General features: G+C 41.0%; 1 protein-coding gene across 5 annotated transcripts in view; it reads right to left on the bottom strand.

The window, feature by feature from the left end:
- Positions 1-6,779: 6,779 nt before the first annotated feature.
- Positions 6,780-22,163, bottom strand: part of ARFGEF3 (ARFGEF family member 3) — an 88,215-nt gene continuing 72,831 nt past the window's right edge. For 4 of the 5 annotated variants that reach the window (XM_035538794.2, XM_035538790.2, XM_035538795.2 and 1 more), the window contains 9 exons: positions 21,955-22,099; positions 18,743-18,871; positions 18,027-18,203; positions 17,338-17,452; positions 16,631-16,733; positions 15,867-15,998; positions 14,261-14,391; positions 9,304-10,528; positions 6,780-8,557 (listed from right to left, as the gene is read on the bottom strand). In XM_035538794.2, coding sequence (XP_035394687.1) covers positions 8,366-8,557; positions 9,304-10,528; positions 14,261-14,391; positions 15,867-15,998; positions 16,631-16,733; positions 17,338-17,452; positions 18,027-18,203; positions 18,743-18,871; positions 21,955-22,099 — 2,349 coding nt within the window. In that variant the 3' untranslated portion in view covers positions 6,780-8,365. The remainder of the gene's footprint in view (positions 8,558-9,303; positions 10,529-14,260; positions 14,392-15,866; positions 15,999-16,630; positions 16,734-17,337; positions 17,453-18,026; positions 18,204-18,742; positions 18,872-21,954; positions 22,100-22,163) is intronic. The other variant, XM_035538791.2, reaches the window with a different exon arrangement.

The raw sequence follows: 22,163 nt of genomic DNA, 5'->3' as shown, positions 1-22,163 counted from the left end.
TTCCTCACCCCGCAGTGGCAGCAGAAGCCAGGCTAATCTGCCCCCACTGTTGAGTGAGAAGACAGACAGACCGTGTACACGTAAAGAATTAGTGAAATAGTGGAGTAGTATTTTCTGTATTTAACCCAGTAGCTGTTTTACATTAATGAGTGCTGTTTAGGAGGAAAGGAAAGTCTTTCTAATGGGATCTAAATGAGACGTAAAGCAGCAGAAGGCGGCTTCCTAGAATTGAATTAGATCAGACTGTTGGGATTTACCAAACTCCCGTTTAGCCAGAAATGCCATAAGATTATTAAAGCGTCGCAACCTCATTTAGTTGCTTTGTAATCTGCTCTAATACATTTCTTTTAACCTTCCTGCTGATGAGGCTGTTGTGTAACAGACATTGATGGCCAGACCTGGTGGTGCTTCGGTGCTTAAAACGCTGCAGGGAGTAGTATTATGGTGGTGATAAGTCGAAGGAAATACCTGTTCAGAAGAACAGAGGTGAGATGTTTGCTTGGGCAGAGTTGCTCCTACTAGCTTTAATTTAGTTAGCCAGAAGGAATAACAGCAGAAACCTGGCCGTGCAGGTCCTAACTCTGGCTCTTCAAGACCATGCCTGGCAATGCCAGGGACCCCAGGCATGGGCTCGTAGGGAGTACTGGCTCTCTACTAGAGTACTGGTTGACCCTTTCTTTTTCTGCATCTAAATTTTGTTCGCATTCGAAGTGTGTGAGGTGCTTGTGCAGGAAGCGTTTCCCATTTTCATGTGGTGATCCCATTAAATTAAAGGGTTTTGAACTGCAAGAGAAATTATTGATCCAACTTTGATCAAAATGAGGGATTCAGGTGGTGGTGGGTGGCCCTTACAGAGCCTTGAGAAGGGGCGAAACCTTGCACCGTCCTTGCTGTTGGCATGCACTTCTAGAATGGGAACACTTTGAGTGCCAGTTAAACTCAGAGTGGCAGGGAAACACAGCTGGGGAGTGCCTGGCTTGGAAACCCAATGCAATTTTGCTGTGAACTTGCATGCCAAGGATCTCCGTGCTCGCTGCTTGTGGTGTTTGCAGAACATGGCTCTGATGCTGGGGGCACAGCAGGGCAGAGGCAGTGCCTGGATTTCGGTGGCAGTGAGGCAGTGTGCTTTGGTTTGGAACTGCTTTTCTAGAGTTCAGTCCCTACAGCTTTTTAGGGACGCTGGTATGACTGGTACAATTAGGACACTGGTATGACTGAAACAGATGTCTTTGCTGCCATCGTTTTCTCAAAAATGCCAGCTCCAGTGAAATTAAAGTCAAAAAATATTTGGCTGGATTTAACGAGGGGGAGAAATCCTTTGCTTGTTCTGTGAAATTCTGCATCGTGTCTGCTTGCTCCTTCAGCTGTCTCAGCAGCTTGATCCTTCTTCCCACCCCTCCCTGCCCTTTCCCAGCTGGAAACTCCGGCTGGAAGTGGTGTAGGGCTCGCTCCTTGCAGTTCTTAGATCTCAGCTCCCACTGGGGAGAGGAAAACAGCAGCAGCCCTCTCAGTTCTGTTACCTTGTGCTTAGCCAGTAACCGTGAAATAACTATCTTTAGACAAAACAAGAGCCAGATGCATTTTGCATTTGCTTCTTTATTCTACAACACAAGCAACATAAATAGTTCATAATTTTTCTTTTAAAATATTTCCACTTCAGGATTCAGTCTGAACAAAATATACACAAAATACAAGTTGCAAGCCAGCTTACAGCGACTGCCTGAACAATGGACGCCAAGGAACCAAACAAAGCTAGCAGCACGAAGGGACGCAGCGGGTACGGGGAGGTTTCTCTGAGTCAGAGCAGAAAGGCAGAGGGAGGAAACATGAATGAAACGGTGGGACTGCAGCTAGGTATGAGCTCTGTAGAAGGCAAACCCAATGTAAGAATGCTTGACAAGGCGATTTATGGTCTCTCTCAAAAAATATTAGTGGCTCCTCCTGAATATACAGCTATAGAGATGAAGTCCTGGGAATAGTTTTTTTGTAGTAAACTGCTTCATATGGCAGCCATCATCATGGAAATAAAATTTGTTTTTCATTTTGGAATAGGAAGGATTAGATCTTTGGCAAAATGGAGTGTCCACTCCCTTTGGCTTTTGTTCTGTTTTCAGTTCTGGTCAAAGGGCCCATGGAAGTGCATCTGCAGTATCATCACTAGTGATAAAAAAGGAGGTGGAGAGGGGGGAACTGAAAGAAGGTGCTCGCTGCTGTCATTGCATACTTTTCAAATCTCTAGCTCCCACCTGCTCCAGCAAACTGTGCAGTCCGGGGCTCAGGTACCACAGGGTTCTGCCTTTCCCCTTTGGTATCTCCCTTTGGTGCTTTCCTCCGCAGAGCTGGGGTCTCAGGAGCCACAGCCCAGTTACGGAGGCGATATTTGTCCCTTGCTGAACCTGTGTACCTGGGCTTCTCTGCTAGCACTGCTCTCTCTCATTTCAACTTGCTTCGTGGACAAGCCCAGCATTTCACTGCAGCCTAGACAAACCAATGTATGAACAGGAAATAGGGCCCTAATGCTCCATGGTATTGGGATGAAATTTGTGGAAACACGTAACTACTTTTTAAAGTGCAATGTTGGGGTAAAGGAATTGAAATAGATCTTCTTGCCATGTTTCTTAACAAAAAACGTCCTCCATAAACCCAGTTCCCTGAAACAGTGTGGCAGGGGAGACCCTGCAAACCTCAGCTTGTGAAATTTGCCAAAAATAAAGAGGATTTGAGAGATCTGGTCCCACAGGCAAGCTCATTATTGCATTAATCCAGGATCATACAGTGTAGCTCCACTGATATCCACAGTCAGAATTAGGGCATCTCCTCTTCCCTCTGCTTTTAGTTCTCGGACCTCTGAGTGTTAACTGAAAAGAATGATGCATGTTCATGCCAGGTGCTTTTTTTAATTGTCCTTTTAAATAGCCAGCCTGCTGTGTTTGTCCAAAGCGGTTTGTTTAGTATGAAATGAAATCATACAGTTAATAACACATATAAAGTGTATGTTGAGGGGAATTAGTGGAAACAACACAGAGGAGGTAACGCTTCTTCCTTGCAGCCGTACAACTTCCTGGAGAGCCGGGTGTGTTGCTGGTGAGGGCTGCTGATGGACCATCAGGTTGTATCCCTACACAAGCTCTACTCAAAATAGGGAGGTTCAGAGAAGAGGGGTCAATAGCTGCCAGATGTTATCTACGTTGCATAAAATCCAATATTTGTGCTTCTGAGCTATGGTAACTTGGTCCTTTTATATTAAACAAGAAGATAAGGTATATATAATTGATGGTATAATCTAATTTTTTTCAAAGAATTGTGGAATGATCAAAAATTGGAAGAAAAAAAAATTGCTATCTCATTTCATGTGCCATGATTAGCACTATACACAGATCTTTGCAGAAATTATTATAACAAGAATGATTAAACAGCTTGCATAAGCATAATCTTATCATACCCCCACAAAAATAAAGAGAAGGGAAGAAAGGAGGTTCTTCTTTTTTCTTGTTAAATTAGAAACAGCTTATCACTGAGTAACAGCATTTCTAGAATGGTTTGCTAAAGGTGAAAACAACTACGCTGCATGCTGAGTTTTCGAATAAGCTTGTACACAAGAGCTAGGCAGAAATAAATTACTTTGGCTCGCTATGGTCAGCTTCTTACACATTAAAACTGGATCTGTGCAAATGTGAAAGTTCTATCTGGGGGCACTGGGATGCAGAGGAGTACAATGTGCTGGCTCTTGCGGATTTTCAAGCGGAAGGGTGTAGAGGACCACAGCAGAGAAAGTGACATCAAAACCTTATAAGACTTCCCCTTTCCTGAGAACTTGTGAACTTGTATGCAGGGATTGAAGGATTCAAGGACTGAGTCCAGAGTATTAAATATTTCCACTGATTTCAACAGCTTAGGCGTTTTGAGCATGGGCCTAAGTTGCAGCAAGAGATAACAAGTGCGGGCAGCACGCAGAGCTGGCCCTCTCTACTTGTTAGCTTGTTGGCCGCTCAAGTTTCATACTGGTCCTGCTCTGAGCTCCACAGTGGAGATACCAGTGCTGAGACACTACTATAGCAAGAGCAAATGGAGATTACGTAGGGTAACACAAGATTATTAATAGGTGGCAATTACCTCTGTGGCAGATGAAGACTTGTCAGTGAATTTTACTGTAAAATTAAAGAGAACTTGAAGCTCAAATTAAAGGCAAAGTACCTTACCAGATCAAGTTACGGGTGTAAACTCTGCTTGGCCTTGCCAGGAGCCAGCTATACTCCAGAGGACGTGTATTTAGCTGTGATGAGACAAAAGCTGTGTTGCCAGCATTTGGAGTTTTACAAGGAAATTTTTTCCCAGGTCTACGTAAATCTTTCCCTAGTAATTCTTTTTAGATGTTGAATTAAGTAAATTATTCTAAAGTGTCCATTCCTAGCAGAGGATTAAATCTGTATCTTAACATCCTAAGACATGAAAACACGTTAACCAGGAGATGGTGTTGCCAGTTCTGTGGCTGCTGAGTGCTCAGGAAAGTGTAGGGAAGTTACCAGAAGGACTGCGTTAACTGCTGATGTCAGATGTCACGGCTGACCTGGTGCAAACATTAACAGAGTGCACAATAAACATCCTGGTAATGCAGCTATCCCTCTGCTGACATGCAGAGTGCTCACAGTGCCTGGAGCTACAGGCATAAACACTCCTCTCCTGTTGTGTAGCTGCATGTAATGGCACTGCAGAGTAATGCGACCGTATGCACATGGTCTGCAGCCGGGGTCAGACCCTGACCATACAATAACACCTGATGGGTGTGCCACTTCTTCCAGCTTTAAATATTTGCACGGTGAAGTTATTCCTTGTGAGCAGAGGTGTGTGTTTCTGGCTAATAGCAACTTTCTCTATTGGTGGCTGCCTGAAACATCTTTTAGAAGATGGAGCTGCCTCTCCCTTCTTGTGGGGGGGTGACGTGAATTGAACCAAGGCAGCGGAGCCAGCGTGTGGCTCTGGTACCCGAGCAGGGTTGCAAACCACCATGTAACTTTTGAAATCAGGTCACCTAAACAAAAATAACTGGCTAAGGAGTTTTAAAAATAGCTAACTTGCCAGTTGGTTAGATGAAAATCAAAAAACAGCTCCTACAGAAGTCTGTGTCAAAAAAGAAGGTGTGAGAGAAAAATGTGGTCATTAACCAGAACAGAGAATGTACAGACTGCAGGTTGGTTTGTTGTTTTTGTTTTCCCCGAGGCGCAAGTGAATGTTCCGCTTCAACTCTGAAGCTGGTAATACGCTGCTGTTACCCTGTGCATTAGGTGCTATGAATTTGAGATGAAGAAATTTGGTAAGAATTTGAATGAGTTATGTGAGAAAGAAAGACTTACGTGTGGAGACAAGGGCTACTTTATGCAACCACCTGAGGTGCTTCTCCAGTCAGCAGTGGAAAGCAGAGAAGTGGTGTGGTCAGAATTAGGGAGTCCCCTTCTGAAGCTCACGAGGGTTTGCTGCCAGTACCCTTCTCCTGGGCCCGTGCTGCACGGGCGCCTTCTTTGGGCTAATAGCTCACAAGCAGCCCAAAGTATGCATGAAATAGAGTGCGTAGGCCTGTGAAATGGTGACTTCATGCACTTAACATTTTATTTCTTTGGGGCTTGCTGATTTCTGTGGCTAAACTAGCAAAAAACCAAAAATCTCATAAACCAATGCCATGCTCTTTTTTTCTACGCATATGATTCATGGTTCCTAAAGTGGCAATGAGCTGTTGTGCTCACCTGCTTACCATTTCACAAAGAAAGAAAAGGAGGAGTGGCACCTGCTAAACTTTGCTCGTTTAAAGCCTGCTACTACAAAGGTTCGTTCATCCTCATCCCACTTCTGGAATCACTCAGTTAAGTCCTCTTAGGGCTGCCTAAGGGAGGGGTGTGAATGAACAGAGGCACTGAGGGTGACAATGGGCACTTAGTGCAGAACGTGGAAGGAGAAGTTTGAAATAGCGCAACAGCAGTATTTTGGGTCAAGCAGCTGGCTAATCGTGTAACACCAGGCTATGCTGTGGTTGTAGGCCTGGGTGGGGCAGGTATTTTCATTCCTAGAGCTTTTCTTTCTGATTTACAGATAACATAACCACAGTGCTTCCTAGGTTCTGGGACTGCTTCTGGAATCCTGAGTGATTCTGTTGGTACTGCCACCAATTTTACTTCTCTAATGTGGTTCAGGGATTTGCTTGTTTTAGATGAGCACAGTGAAGAGCTGAATCCCTTAAATGCACATACAATGAAAAATAGCAGTTAGGTGTCTTGCATAAAGTTTATTCTGATTTTGGTTGCTGCCTAATTAATGTACTGCTTTAAAAGCAGTTCTGTATAGATGCCCTATTAAAAAGATTAACAAAAATATAACCATCCTTTTACTTTACCAAAAGATGCGTAAGAAAGACATGGCAACAGAAACCAAACATTGCCACCACTCCTATATACCAAGGGCTAATCTCACCTGTCCCCAACGAAGGACTCGATCTGTTGGGAAAACTGACTTTATAAATAAGTAATTTAATACCTTTATCAATTGACAATGTAGGTGGTGAGAGAGTTGTTTTTAAGGATTTTTTTTTATGTTCTTGCAACAATTTAACAAAAGGAAATTCTGAAAGAAAGGGAAACAGTGTGACTGACACTGCAGAACGCTATAGGATGAAGTATTCCCTGCAGGAGTCTAGCAGGTGACGGATGGGGCGTGGGTGACAGAGGGCAAAGGCAGGATGGTGGTGGCAGACTCTTAGTAACATGTCAGCTTGGGTGATGGCTGTTCAGTAGATCCTCTTGGACCGACCCTCTTTTTTTTTTTTTCTGGTTCAAAATGCTAAAAACAGATGTGCAAAGTCCAGGCCTGATAGAGATGACATTTTTGAGGATGCTTTGTAGCAAGGACTGAAGCTGTATATTTAGTTGGTGTGCACGTTTTAAAAAGCCTTGGGATAACAACATTAAGGGGGTCACCCAAGATTAAATTCAACTTAGTTTCAAAAAACTATTTAAACGTTTAATCACATTAAACTTGTATGGGAGTACGAGATGGAATGTCTCAGGGGCTGAGATGTAATTTGGGCGGCAAAGTAACCCTTCACTGTGTCTAGCGTGAAGAGCATCATGTACGTATCTGACAGTACAAGTCAATCCTTCCCTTTCTCCCCCTGATAACCATGTTGGCAAACCGTAGTGGTCCTCATAGAAGTGCTGCACAGATGGGGGGGGGAATGTACCTACATGAGGCTCTGTCCCCTTCTGTTTACAGCAACAGATGAGAAAAGGGAGAAAAACAGGGAAGTTAGTTACCTTCTTTTCAGACTATTTTCCATCTTGATTAAGCTCAATGTGGAGTGATAGGCTAAGTTTAATGGAGGCGGTAAGGGTCCTCCTGGCTACAGCAGCTCTACAAAGAGCTCTACAGAGCTCCAGCAGAAGCATAAGCCAGCTCAGCTGCAGTGTTGCTTGAACTGGAATGCTTTATTCTGTTGAGTGCTGGGGACTGTCACAGAGCCTGGCTGTAGCTTTGCTCGTGGTGTCTTCCCCTGTAGCATCACAGGAAACAGCAAATTTCCCTGTTGCCCTTGGGGGGAACTACTTGCATGTCAAAAAATGATCAGCTGCAGTAGCCAGGGTGGTGGTGTTAGGGGGCAGCCCGACTGTGCAATTTTTTTGAGCAATACTCCACACGGCTAATGAAAGGATGAATAGCCTGTGCTTGGTTCACTGTCCTTAGACCTGGGATACGTTAATTGTCACTCACTAGCTACCCTGAATGTGACCAGACTGCAAAGGCTCTTCTCAGAGCAAAATTAGCTTCAGCTTTCTCTAGTGATCAAGGCATATAGTTATTACAATAATCTTTATTTGGCTTTCTTCTCTCTTGCTAATTTCAGAAGGTTACTCCAAACAAGTGCCACTGTTTTACTTGTCCTGTAGCCCTCACCTTTTTCCTGCCTTTTATTTATTTAGTTTTAGTTAGGTAGGCTTGCTTGCCTGGTTTGACACCCAGATGACAGTTCCATTCACAGCTAATTGCAAGTGTGGAAGTTCACCTGAGTTTGATGTGGCTCCCACTGTTGCAAATTTGAATGAAAACAAAGGCTACTGAAACGTGTTATGCCTTTAGGTACCAGCCTGATTTACTGGCAGCTTCTGGGCTCTGGGGCCATTCCCGAGCCCCCTGGACACATTCATGCTTCGCCTCCTTTGCTAGTGAGTGAGGGACACGCAGTCTCAAGTGGATAGAGGATATACATCGACAAGCTCATTGTTTCTTAATTTATCACCAACAAATAGGCAATTAATGAACCCCTAATACTTCTTTGCTGTATACCTTGGATGTCTTCTCCCCTTCGCAACAGAGCCAAGCAGGTTTAAACGATGATGTCGTAGACGCGGCCCACTCGTCCCAGCCATTCCCGTACTGCCTGGCGGACGCGGATGTCCGTCACGTGGCAAGTCAGCTGGCTGATGCAGGGGAACACTGCTGGCTGGAGGGCCGTGAACGTTTGGTCTGGCAGGGCCTGAATCTGGTTGAGAACAGTCAGCACCATGTTGGTCCATGCCTACAAGCAAAGTGGATACAAAAGACTCTTTAGAAGACCTTTCTATATAGAGGAGTCCATCTGCTGAGGCGGAAAGAAAGTTACCTTGTGGCTGCAGCCTTGTGAAGAGGACTGAGTAATGCCAGCATATTAATTTAATGTTCACTGTGTGTGCATAATTCAGTAATGTTAAGTTACTGTTTGACTTTGTATTGCAGGTATCACGCTCACCCTTCATCACCTATTATTTCATCCCATGGTGAACAAAGATTTCCAAATTTGACACTTCCCCTGATTTGCTTACTTGGACTTGCAAGTAGCAAGTTCCTTTTTAGCAACAGAGCCCAGTATTTCTGCTCTGGAATTAACAACAATCTTCTTAAATAGAAAAGCATTGCAGCAAGTACCCTCGCATTTTCAAAAGTCCTTAGGTGGCATGGAGCCCATAGCAGTAAGCAATGAGGACAACACAGGTTGATAGCTCTTAGGAAAGAACAGCTTTGGCTCCAGTTACAAAAGCATTCTTGAAAGCTGTGCTAGTATATGCCTGATAACACCTGCCCTGAAGCCTGATTTTTGATAGGACAAAATTAGCTTTTTGTCTGTGCCAGCTGCTGAAATATTCAGTCCTCATCGTGATGACTTCTTTAGGTGAGGAAGACATTTAATGAAGAGATTATAATTACTGTAATAAAAGCAACAGAAAAATATTTATAAGTATCTTTTAAATTATTGTTATTAGTATGAGCATTCTACAGATGTCCTACCTGAATCTGGGCCTCGGCATCCCTAACAGATGTATTCAGGGAGCTGACTGTGGATCCTGAGCGTGGTCTCTTCTCTTGTCTCAGGACCTCTGGGCCAGCACTGAATGAATGCCTCATTTGACCTTGGTCTATAAGATGTTGTGGCCGCTGGAGTATGGGTGAGTCCTGCCCTCTGGAGCCCAGGAGCTCCCCTTTCTTTTCCACTTTGACCTCTTTGGTGAAGGATGTCATGGCCTGTTGCTGCTTTCTTTTCTTGTATTCTGTCATGAACTTGGAGATGGTTTTGTCAGCTGCTATGGTGTAAATCTTGTTGCCCGCGCTCTCCCACCACTCTTTTTTCCTTGCTTGCTCTTTTTTCTCTGGTTTAGGACTCAGGGGCGGGGGCAGCAGCAGCATTTCTCCACTTCGGGGTGTCAGGCTGTCTCCCAGCTGGTCCCTTATTTGACTCCGGTCATCTTCTGATGGCGTGTCCTTCCCAGACTGCCCTCCGGTTGATGGGGTGGAGGTTTCTGAGTGAAAGGACGGTAAAATAAAGAAAGGGTCACCTTTGAACACTGGAGGCTCCTCTACATTGTTTTCCAGGTCTAGATGCATCTGGATGTAGTTGTTGCACAGCTCCATGCAGAGCTTATGAAGCCGCTTGATCAGCCACCCCCAGTCTGCGTTGCTGACGGGCTGGACGCTCAGAGACGGTATCCGAGCCCTCCACTGCCTCTTCTCCTTCCCCCGGGGGGGGCTGACCTGGGCAGTTTCTTCAAAAATGTCTTCATCTTCTGAAGAGCACTGCTGCGATGAGTCTGTGCTTCTCTCATCATCTTCAAAGAGGATCTTCTTAACTTGCTCTGCGGTGATGTTCTCCTGGTTTGTCAGGATAGCACAAATTAAAGCATGGAAGTAGATGTTGAAGCTCATGGCTGACTGGCGATACAAGTTGGCAGCTCCACTAATGCCAGACACTTTTTTCAGCAAGCACTTCAACCCAGGTCTGGTGTCAAACTCTCTGGCTGTTCTGTAGGAGTCCAGCAATAAGTCAAAGATGACAGCCAAGTTTTGCATGGAGATGTACCTGAGAAAACCAGCCAACTTGTTTTCTGGTACTTGTATTGTCATTTTCTCCTCCAAGTTAGAAGGACCTTTGACAAATTCTTCCAGTAAGATGTCATATAAATTCTGGAGCAGTACTTGGTGGGACAGCAAGCTCACCACTATCGTCCTGAAAGGAATACTTGGTAAACCAAGCATGGGAAGGAAAAAATATATAATTGTATCTTATGCTTTTACTAATAATACAGGAGTACTTAATAGAATCTAACATGAAGGATGCAAACGAAGGGTCAAATTTTCAGAACCTTGTTACAAAAAAGTGGAGGAAGGTGAAGTGGTCTAGAATGGTCTTTCAGCTATTCTTTCAGATACTTTCCTAGAAGGGAAGGCACTTGTATGTGTTAAGAAAAATAACCATTCACAGCAAACACTCTACTCGAACTTAATGCAGAGGCAGTATTGAAACAAAGCTCTATTACATATTTTTTCCTTTTCTTGAGACAGATTAAATACCCTGCATTTTGATTTCATGGCAGGTGCAGGAGCATTTCAAACTCCTATAATTGAGGAATTTGTTAACACACAGATTATGCAGCATTTCTGCCACAGTACCCTGACTATATTGTCTATTTTTGTTGTTGCTGTATGTCAGTTAAGTCGAAACGCTCCTAATACTTCTCCATTGGCATTTCGGCAAATTTTAACTTTGCTTTGACAAAATGAGGCCTAAGCTGGTTTACCGCTTGGCTTCCATTTCCAGTAATGCCAGGGGTACCTCTTAAAAATAAAACACAAAGAGGCAACCAACCAATACAAAAAAAAAGTGTAAAACCATCAGCAGTGCAATGGGACATGCAAAAAAGCCTAAGGTCTGCTGAATGTTTGCTCTTTAAGACTTCAACTTGAATACGGAGATACTAGCATGGACATGTCTATTCCTAGCCCTGTTTCTCACATGTAATACTGGGTGATTCTCTCCTGTTAGAGAGATGTTTGAGTTCTTTATCTTACTGATTTTTGATTTGCACAGGGAATCTATGAACAGCAAACTCTGCCAGACAAAGTTTTTAGGTAATTCATTAGTAAATAATATCGAGAGGCTTACAGGCAAGGGAGGTTAGGAAGAAGAGGTGGATAGGACTGTTGTTAAAGCATGACATTGGTATCTCACAGATTAAAAATTATAAACTGTGAAACTTCTCTTAAATAATTTTAAGAGAAGTCTTTTTATCAGATTATATCTGTTTTAAATAGAGATGATGCTCTCATAAACATAGTAATACTTATTTTGATTTAGGGAACTATAACGGATCACATTTTAAGTAGCACTGCTACCAGGTGAGGTAAAAGTTTTTCAGTTTGCTTGCAATACTGAAGTTTTAGGTCTAAGTCAAAGTAAACCTTCATGCAACATGAGATGTTCAGTTGTAGGCCTACAAAATTTTGGTGCAAAAATTAATCTACTTTCATTAAACAACTTTCAAAAGTGTTTTCAAAGTACCAGAACAAAATGTTTGAATTCTTTTCTGGATTATTTTTTTTTGGGGGGGGGGGAGGGGGGGGGGAGGGGGAATTGTATCAAAAAGTCAATATTGAGAATGAAATGTTGGCTTAAAAAACCAACCAAATTGAAGAACAGATGCTTTAAATCTCAAAATTTTGCCTTATGTTAATTGATTTGTTAATTGATTTATAAAATCAAACAAATGGTCCTGATTTTAAAAGAAAAAAGACAATCCTGAGACTTTCAAGGGATTTGCATATACTTGACCATGTAGAAGTTATGGATTAGCTAACTCTAGAAGCACTGTTATTTCTGACCTACGTCAGCTCACTTACTGTAACTATAGCTGTCAGTGCTCATACATCAGTAAAAATTAACTCTTATTATCTGACAGTGGAAAACTCCTGATGATTGATACATACATTGGAGCTCTTTAAAGGGAAGTAGCTTTATGCTGTAAAAACTCTTGGAAGCCTTACTCAGAAAAGCTCTTAAGAGCACATATAAAGTTAAATGAGTGCTTGATTTCAGGAGGCTAATCCTGTTCCAAATGCAGGATCACAATGAAGGAGATCTGCTTTCCTTGCAATAGCCATAAAGGCCAATTTAAAGTACTGCTTAATTCCAAAAGAAACTGGTACAGAACTGGTGGTGAAAACACACAATGCCAAAGCTGGATAAGGATAGTATTTTCTTATTCTGCCCAAAGTTTGGAATGGAAATATATTATTACTTTTAGGAAGAAGAAAAGCTCCCTTACCCCAGCTTCCTGTGAAACGATGCAGCATTAAGGAAACAAAAGCAAAAAGGGAGAAGAGAAACTCCACTAAGGTTAAAGTAAAACTTTTGAAAGGCCACAGTTACTAGCATGCAAGACTGGCATATTACTGCACTGCCATAGCAAGTAATATGAAAAATAGTGGCGCAGTCAACTTTTTTGCCCTGTTTTGGTGAAAAATCAACACTGCTGGGGTAACATTTCTCTACCAGGGAATACACTTTTTGCAGTTGTTTAGACAAAAAGCAGTGTGAAAGCAGTCAGAGTTTGTATTAATTGCAAGCTTCATTTCTTTGTTGAAAGACAAACATGCTGCTTTTACAAATGCACCGTTAGACTGCATAGCATTATGTGCCATGAATGGAAGTATTCCAGTCTTTTGCTTTGCATTCTTTGTAACAAGAAGGAGGATCCGCAAACATTTAGGATAAAAAAGATGTTTTCCCACCAAGAAGGAAAGGGTTAGACTGTAATCTCAACCTTTCTTCATCTCTGCCCAGGGCCCTGTCCTGTGACATTAAGGCAACAGAGCACCTGCTCTTGGGGGAAACCTCTGTACACCTGTGTAAGAATGGAAATGTTTTGCATGGTCTGTCATCCTGTCCACCACATTGTCCCCTTTTTACATTCAATAGTTTAGTTCTGAATGCGGATGCCTGAAGTGGTAGCTAGTGTAAGGTACATACTGCTTATACTAGTGTATCTAGTATAAGACAATTATATGCCATGTATTACATACCTTGCAATACAAACACAAACCCTGAATGCAGAACACTAATTCTGAGCCCTATTGATGTTATAGTGGTTGTTCAAACAACCAAGTGCAAGCAAAAAGAAATATTCTTTGGCGGGATAAGACTAAGCATCATGCAAACACATGGGTCTCTGGGGTGGTAACCATCAGGAGGATTTCCTTAAAAATGAAAAAAGTGCCAAGCAAAAAGAAAGTTCCCTAGATCAATATGTTGACAGTTTTGCAGCTTTGGGTGTGGCCTCTCTGATTTATACTGCTCCAGATTACCCATTAGTTTTTTTCCACCTCCTTAATCTGACAATATTGAATTTAAAAGACTATTAGTATAGCAGACATTATTTCATTTGCTAGGTATTATTGCAAACATAACTTCCAAAGTTTTCTTCAAACTGGTATTTTTACTCTATGTTTTTTAAAAAAGAATCTCAATATAAAAAAGGTTTTTCCAATATTTCCTATAAGAATTCTTTTCCTAATTTCATCTACATTTCCGTTACTTGAAGGGTTTGTGTGACTTTAAGTATCCTTCAGGTATTTGCAACCTACCAACTCTTACTACCTATTAGAAGCATTTTCCTCATCTAGTTTTCTAAAAGTCACGTTACGGAAAACTGCCACAGGCCTGTCTACAACTGTAACAGCTCTTGCAAATGCCTGCCCTAGTGAATGATGATGTGAACATTTAAAGAACATATAACAGTAAACAGTTGTCTCCTGTGTCAAAAAATAAGTATATATATTTCATCAGTGTATTTCTTGTTTTTGATGAGACCTGGAGAGAGGCATAGCTTGCTAAGGCCCTGTCCACATCTCTGCCTGCCTGACAATATTTTTATCTAGCTTTTAATGACAGTCTTTTCCTGAGAAGATATTTTACCTTCTCTGGGTATGCCCATTTGGTTTTTTATCTGGTGGCAGATCAATGATGAGCACACACGACTGGGCATGTTCAAACCCTTCCTTGTTGCTGGGGGTCTTTGGGGAGCACTGAGTCTCCAACATGAAGACCTGGAAAACAACAAATGACAGAAAACAATCAGTTTAGCACTTGCACTGGGTCCTTCAAGAGCCTGACAGTAGGATTTCCTGGATTGTGACAGATCTGGTATGACAACTTATTTACAGAGATTAAAGAAATGCAAGGTATCCACAGGCAGACCTTCCCTGGAGCATGCTGCTTTGATGAACAGCCTCAAAGCCATGGGCTGCCTCCAGACACCCAGCAGAGCACATGGAAAATGACACACATCTTTTTTGCTGAACTTGTATAAGGTATGACACTAAAAGCCAAAACAAGCTTTATGCTGAGTGCTACTACCTGTAAGCGTAACGTATAGTAGAGACAGGGACCTGTTTACATAGTTGACCTGTTCTACCTAGAAAGGTTGGTTGATGGAAGGATCACTTTCACCCACGATGAGACAACGGACACCTAGCTTGTACTTATTTGGGAGGGAAGTGTGGAAACTGCTCTCAGTTGCTGTGGCTTTGTTTCACAGCTTAGTAGCTGTGTCAAATTCTCACTCGGAAGGACTCAGGCAGTGCCACTGAAGGGAGTCTACTACAGAAGTCTAAATGCTACATTCCCTATTTTATGAGTTTTGCCTCTTTAAAACTTTTATTTTAAAAACACTTTTTCTATTCAAAGCCTGCCACTGTCACATTGTTTGTGATCACAAATCTGAGACATCTCAGATTTTCAAGCAGCATCAGGGTATGATTAATCAAGTCAGAAATCGACATCAAACATCTGTTGGCGCTCTAATCCATCTGCTTTCCCACACTGAAACTGTCATATAGTATTGACAGTTTTAAGGCACCCTGTAGGTCATTAAGTTCAGTCTGCTGTATTTCAAGGAACTTATCTGCTATAACCACATTCTCAAAATGAACAACCTATGTATTTATACTTTACCTGTGTACTTATAGATATAAAAACCAACTATATTCCTCTTCAGACTCTGCTTTGATAGGTTGAACAAACCTAGTTTTTCTAGTATCACATCACAGTCTCTGTTCTAATTTATTTTTTTGCCCTTTGAATCTATCACCCTTACAGAATAACCGTAAATGTGTATGACATTATAGATAAGAATTCATAGTGACACTACTATTTCTCTTTCTCTATCAGAAACACTTCCAAAGATGTATGTTAAGATTGCCTATTTTAAAGCTATGTTGTACAATAGGCTCATAGTCCTGATCAGTTATCTAAGCATTTTCCCCCACCCAAGCATTCCTCATTTCTGCTTACAGGGTAACAGCTTTATTTATTTATTTATTTATTTATTTATTTATTTTCCTAGATCTTATTTCTTTTTCTCACTACTACTGTTAGATAAATAAGCGTTAGTCTAGTAACAAGGAAGTCTTTTTAAATTTGCCCATAGGGTTTGTGGGGAAGGTTGTGGTAAAAATGTGCTCCAAGGAAAAGCCCCAAGTTTAAAAGATTCTGTGACTTTCCCTGAAATGTCAGTCTCTACCTGTTGTGCCATGGCTCTGATTCTCCAGTATTCAGCTTCAGCACTCGGTGAGAGGGAAGGGGCTGCCACCTTCACTTCACAGGCATCTCCACTAAAGCTTTCAGAACCACTGTGGAAATAGCCCAATAGGTTCTATAGAGAGACACAACATCAGACTTTCACTGTGCGTTAAATTAAGTCAGTGACTGTAGAGTTGTCCAGCCTGTTCGTGGTAATACAAGATTTGCAGTGATCTCTCCCAATACCATCAGCAGATCACCTGCTACTTAGCATTCAGTGTATTTGATGCAAATGCATTACAACTTCTTATGTAGTCTGGCCTGTGATGACTTAACAGAATTTTTTGTTACAAGACAGTGAATTGAGAAATAATCTATACAGAGCATGCAGCAACAGGATCAAGTAAGCAACTTTGTCTTCTGTTGAGTTTCGGCCAATCCAGAAGAAGAACTGGATCAAAAATTAAGTAACTCTTCTGATTTCATATTGGCAGGGCAATTTAAAATAAGTCTGCACTGTTCGTGACTATTGTTGTATGTACCGTGTTTAGAAAAACTGATTTCAGTCTCCATTGTTGATCCAACACCTTTCATCTTAGTGAATCAAAAGATAACAAAAGCTACAACATAATCTTTAAGCCTCTTTTCCTGGCTCAGTACCCAAAAAACTTTTCTGGGGGAAAAAAAAGGCAAAAAAAAAAAAAGCAACCTGTCAGAAGTTAATGTCTATAATTAGTTTTGACTGACAGCAAAAAGGCAGTTTACCTTTACTGGCTCCAGAGTGGCAGAGAATGCATCCTGCAAGGCACAACATGCAAGTCTCCACATCTCCTCAGTAAAAACAGGTCCTGCTGTCACTAATACATACCTACGAGTACACAGGAAAACGTTACTGTAAGAAAGAACTAGACAATTCTCTCTTGCAATGGAAGCAGGTTGAAAACTAAAGAAAAGGCCCACTCAGTAGCTAGATAATGATTAAGAATTACCAGTTGTTATCCTGACCTATTTTTGTAATTACACTGTACTTCTGAACTACTTCTTCCTTTGATTTTCCTCTTTAAGGAGACATCTCTCCAGGACAAGAACCATAATGGAATGCTTATCTTGACTATGATTGCAGTAACCTGGAGACTGTGACAGGGATTAACTACATTCAAAGACCTGTGAATTCCAAAAGAAAGCTCCTGGATTATTTTTTCTAAGGATCAATTATTGACCACCTATAGATAAATACTGTACAAGTGCTTTTCATGGGAATGATACACATAGCAATGCCCAAAATTACAGGTTCTGAAGAGAGAAAACAGCAAAAAAGGCTTGTAAGTCTAAAATTCATTGTTCAAATAACAGGAGATAGATATATTGTAGACTTCTTTTGGGATGCTAGCCAACTTACTCAGTCCACAAGTTCTTCAGAGATAATAAAGACATGTGTTTTGAATATTTTAACGGAGTTAATAGATTGTTACCTGATACATGAGCAGCCAACTCTGGAAATGATTTCTGTTGGCTCTGCTACACAGGCTACCAGCAACTTGAAAAGATCTTTTAGCATAGTATTGATCATATTTTCATAACCGATATCTGTAAGGAAAAGATATGGACTGGTTTTATTTAACATCATTGCTTTTCATTATAATTAAAGACAGGCTTTCTATACTTACTGCCATTCAGAGACATTGCAGAAACAATTATTTTTATACAGATATCTGTAAAGTTCAATTTGAAACATGCATCGCATCAAACTGAAATAAGAACAGTCCTTTTGATGTTAACAATACAAAATATCTGGACTTAAGTGGTACTAGAGAAATTATGTTAGCTGCTGTTTCTGGAATATTAGTTCTTTAAGATCAAAGTCTTACCATCCTCTTTTGGAAAGCGTAATGTAGACTGTGATGATTTAATTTTGAAGATAGCCCTGCTGTGAGAAGGAGGATGGACTAAGTAATACAAATAACCTCCATAGTTCCCTTACATTTTTCCATAATTACAACCCCTTTTAAACACTATTGAAAAGGAAAGCAACCAAATTCTCAACCCTCCTCCTCTTATTTTATGCTGGAGCGACCAAAAAGCAATGAAATCACCTTCCCAAGTAGCTGTTCATTAACATGCCACCAATGATTTCAGTAGATTTGATAGTGTAATGACATACCTGAGTGTATGAAATTTTGAATGTGCTCCACTACGAGTTCACAGGAAAGGCCAATGGCATGCTTGAAATTAGCAGATGCCACATCCCAGTAAGAATGGTCACCATGGCTGCGATGGAGCCAAAGGGACATCGTGGGAAGAAGAAGATGTACAACTGCATAAATGCCAAATCCTGGGCCTTAAAATAAACACAATGATGATTGTATATTTTTGCTTACACAGCCTACATTTGCAAAGTTGTTCCAAGGTTGAGGCCAGGGGTGATGCCAAAGAAAGGAGGTTCTGGAACTTTTTTTTTTTTATAGGGTGAGAGGGGAAGCAGTTTTGGATTTAATAGCGAGGTAGTATATGAACATTTACCCAACTGTGTATCTTCAGTGCTGTCCAGCAGGTCTACAGGATTGTATAACTTTATCAGTTTCCTGGACACCAAGAAAACCTCCTCCATGGCTAGAACATTGACAAAGTACTGCACCTCTTTAACTGTGCATGTGGAATTTCAACATGGGACTTCAGTTCCTACATGATGCCTTTTGTCAACATAAACCAATAGGCTAACTGGAACCACAAATCATGTTTTGAGAAAATCCCTTTGTATTTGACAACATCTCTGTGCAGCTCTAGCACGAGTAATGCAGTTTACAGAGGTGGTTTAGGATTCTAAGAGCGTCAGGTCAGGGCTCTAGTAGCTCACAGTTTATCAAGACCTTTAATTACCAGGTGTCTTGGCAATGTCCCTCAGCAATTCGAAGAGCAGATCCAGAGTCGGAGGTTGGTGCTGGCGGGGACAGTTGGATATGGCAGTTGTTAATTCTTCCAGTAGAATAATCCAGACATTGATAAGACCTACAAGTAAGGAAGCAAAAATTAAAGATCAGTATGAGTGAGAGAGTGCATAGACCACAGGTGGAATTTGCCCTCAGAAAGTGATGGAGACTAAGAAATTAATTAACTTAAAGGTCATGGGTTCTTACTCAATCGCTGCTGCTGTACAATGGTGGTGGGCAATATCACTTTTTGAAATGATTGTCCCCTTTTCTTTCCTTTTTTATTAAGTTTCATGTGTTGTCCCTTCCTTCCTGCTCCACACACACCTTGTTGTGGTCTTTTTTATTAATCTGCTACTCCCAGTGGTCCAAATTTTTTTTTTATTCCCTCCATAATCTATTTTAAAGTCTTGCTTAGTATTGGCATCAGCCAAGTCAGTCAGTGAAATTTGTATCTTTTAATTTTTCCTTAAAGAGCATACAAAATGCAAAGTCAAATAACCAAATGAATGTCCTCTGAAGCATTTCACAGCAGGTGTGGATGTTTTTGCTGTCCAAAAAAAATATCTCAACCTTTTCCAAAGACTTTGAATCACACCTACAGAAAGATCTTATTAGACTAAATACTGTGTTTTATTTACACCTTGAAATTTCACTTGGGAAAAATCAAAACTGTAAGAATACAAAGCAAAGCCTGCAAGCAGTACATGTATAATTATACACGAAGCACAGAACTCAGTAAAGGATCTCATAAAGAGTAAATGCTGCCCAGAATGGTTTGTACCTGTTTTGGTTACACTTTTAGATAAAGGTTCTAATGTGACCACCTGTAATTTAACTGGCTTTATTTGGTACCCAGAACTAAAGAGTAATAATGCCTCATGAAGTATCATAAGGCTGCCTCAAGTGTCATCTTTAGGTGTGTAAGAGGTCACAGACAGAAGAGTATTAAATGTGAATACAGCAGAAAACTGCTAGAAAAGCAATCAGGATGCAAGTAATACTGAGACTTTGAATGTACATTAGCAAACCCTTAAAACGTTATAGGATGCAACTAGTTTTCAATACAAATTTGACAATGGTTAGGAACTGCTGCCCTTTAATTTTCCATCAATCACTTAAGTACTTGCTCATTTCCTATATTATATCAGTGATTAGAAGGACCTTGAACAGTTACTCACTGCTCCTGTAATGTATTGTGTTATTCTTGAGGTAAGTCTCCTTAAAAGCTATGGATTTATTAGGTTACAATTGATTTTACTTTGCTTCACTAACAAGCCCATCTTCTCTGCCACCGGTAGCCATGCTGATGCAGTTAGTTTGTGTCTGCATGATGCTTGCTGGTTAATTATGTTACACAAGCAATAAAGAAGTCTGTAAAGTATCTTTGTTTAAGATGCACTGAATGTGCTGACTGCTAAAGTCTTCCTGAGAACCAAGGAAAACAGAGTGGGATCCTTCCTCAGTTACTGCATTGATCGGTTATTTATTCACTCCACTTCCTCAGGGTACATTCAGTATGTATGGTGACATTGTCTGAAACCATACAGATTTATTTATTCATCTTTCTAAACAAGGAAACAGCACAACTCACTCAGCACTAAGCCTGGCTGTCTTCAGATCTGGGAGAACTGAGAAATATTCTTGTTTAGAAACAACCTCTTCTCAACAAACAACCTCTTCTCAACAACAAACTTCTCGTTTGTCATGGAACCAAAGACATTATGAAAATACACTGCACTACCATGCAGCAAAGTAGGCTAAAACATTTTGCCCCATCTTGGTACTGACTTTTGGGACTTGAGTGCCAGGTGAAGCACTGTCTTCTGTCTTTGTAAAGTCAGTTTGCTTAGTGTTCTTCTAATACCATTACCAGCTAAATAAAAATTGGGTGAAAGTTTCAGTGGTTTGTTTTGATAATAACCAGATCAGAAGGCTTCCTTGCTGCAGGGTGGCATTTCTAATCACAGCAAGCAACGCACTGACAGGCAGAGCCACTTCGTAACAGTAGGTGAGTAGAGCTCACCTGAGGTGGGGAGACCCTAGATTAAGTCCCAAGCCTGACTCAAAGCAGAGACTCCAGTGCTTTGGGTCTCCCGCATCTCAAGTAAACATCCTAAAATTTCCAGAGACAGAAAAACTCAAAAAACATAGAAAAAAGAAAGTCCAAGGTTTTTTTTGTTGTTGTTTTTTTTTTTTAAATGAGGACTTGTGGTTTGCTTTTTCAGAGAGCAACTTTTCTCTCCTTTGTCAAGGGCAGCGGTAGAACAGCATAATCCATGTGATGAAAGAGCCTAAATAAAAGGAGGTACCAAGAATGGCTGCTGAGGCACCTTAAATTAAAGGCATCGGAGCCAGCCTGGTTTTCTGAATGGTTGGAGCTGGCTCTTCACAGAGGTATTTGGATCTGAACAGCTCAGTAATTCAGAGGTTCAAAACTGACTGTACTGCTTCAAAGGGCCATCACGGGTCCAGAAGCACAAAGCCTGCATTCCTCTACTACTTGGCGCTATACACATCTAGTTCTGAGGTTCATTGAATACCTGGTTAATCCACAACTCATATGAGCAACACTGATAATCAGGAGATGAAAGCTGCTTGTTTTTTCTGGAGGTCATAGTGCTTTTTATAGATTGTAGAAATACTTCATTTGGTTCAATAGACCACAGGACATAAGTTTGGAAACATATTTAAGCAAGTATTTTTTTATCTTTCCAAACTTTAACTCAATATTGATAATTTTTCTTTAAAGGCAGGACTGTCAATACCAACCTTAACAGGTTTCACTCCTTTAATGAAACTGTGGTCCAGAAAGTATTCTTATGTTAGCTCTTGGGAATATATATTGTTTGTATTATGAATGTCAGGATAATTAAAATATTATTAAATTAATTACAATGTTATTACCTTGTCCCAAGAGACAGGCTGTATTTTTCTCATTTATGAGCTGTATCTTTTAACATAAGGGAGTTGACATGACCTTAGGCTCCAAGCTCTGTGTGTGGGGGTTTGTGTGGGTGCGTGCGCGCGTAGACAACAGAGACAATAAACTATGAAAAGTTTTTCCCTTCCCTTTTTGCTTTTGGCAGCTGGCAAAATTTACGGTGACATGTGGAAGAAGCAATTGATTCATTCCTCATTTACTGCTTTCAGTGCACTTACCAGTGTCGTCATCAAAGTCAGAAAGGATGCACTCAATACCATCCTCACTGCTGGCTGATTGTTCCTGCACTCGTCGGGGCAAATTAACAAGCCGGCCACTGAGGAAGATAGGTTTCAGGGGCATTTTATAGATTTTGGCTAACAACTGGAAAAAAAAAAAAGAGAAAAAATACATAAGAGAGAAAAATATATACAGGAAGGTGTGCAAA

Source organism: Cygnus atratus, chromosome 3 (genome assembly GCF_013377495.2).
Source record: "Cygnus atratus isolate AKBS03 ecotype Queensland, Australia chromosome 3, CAtr_DNAZoo_HiC_assembly, whole genome shotgun sequence".
Classification (NCBI taxonomy): Eukaryota; Metazoa; Chordata; class Aves; order Anseriformes; family Anatidae; genus Cygnus; species Cygnus atratus.
This window is presented reverse-complemented; position numbering and strand designations above follow the sequence as displayed.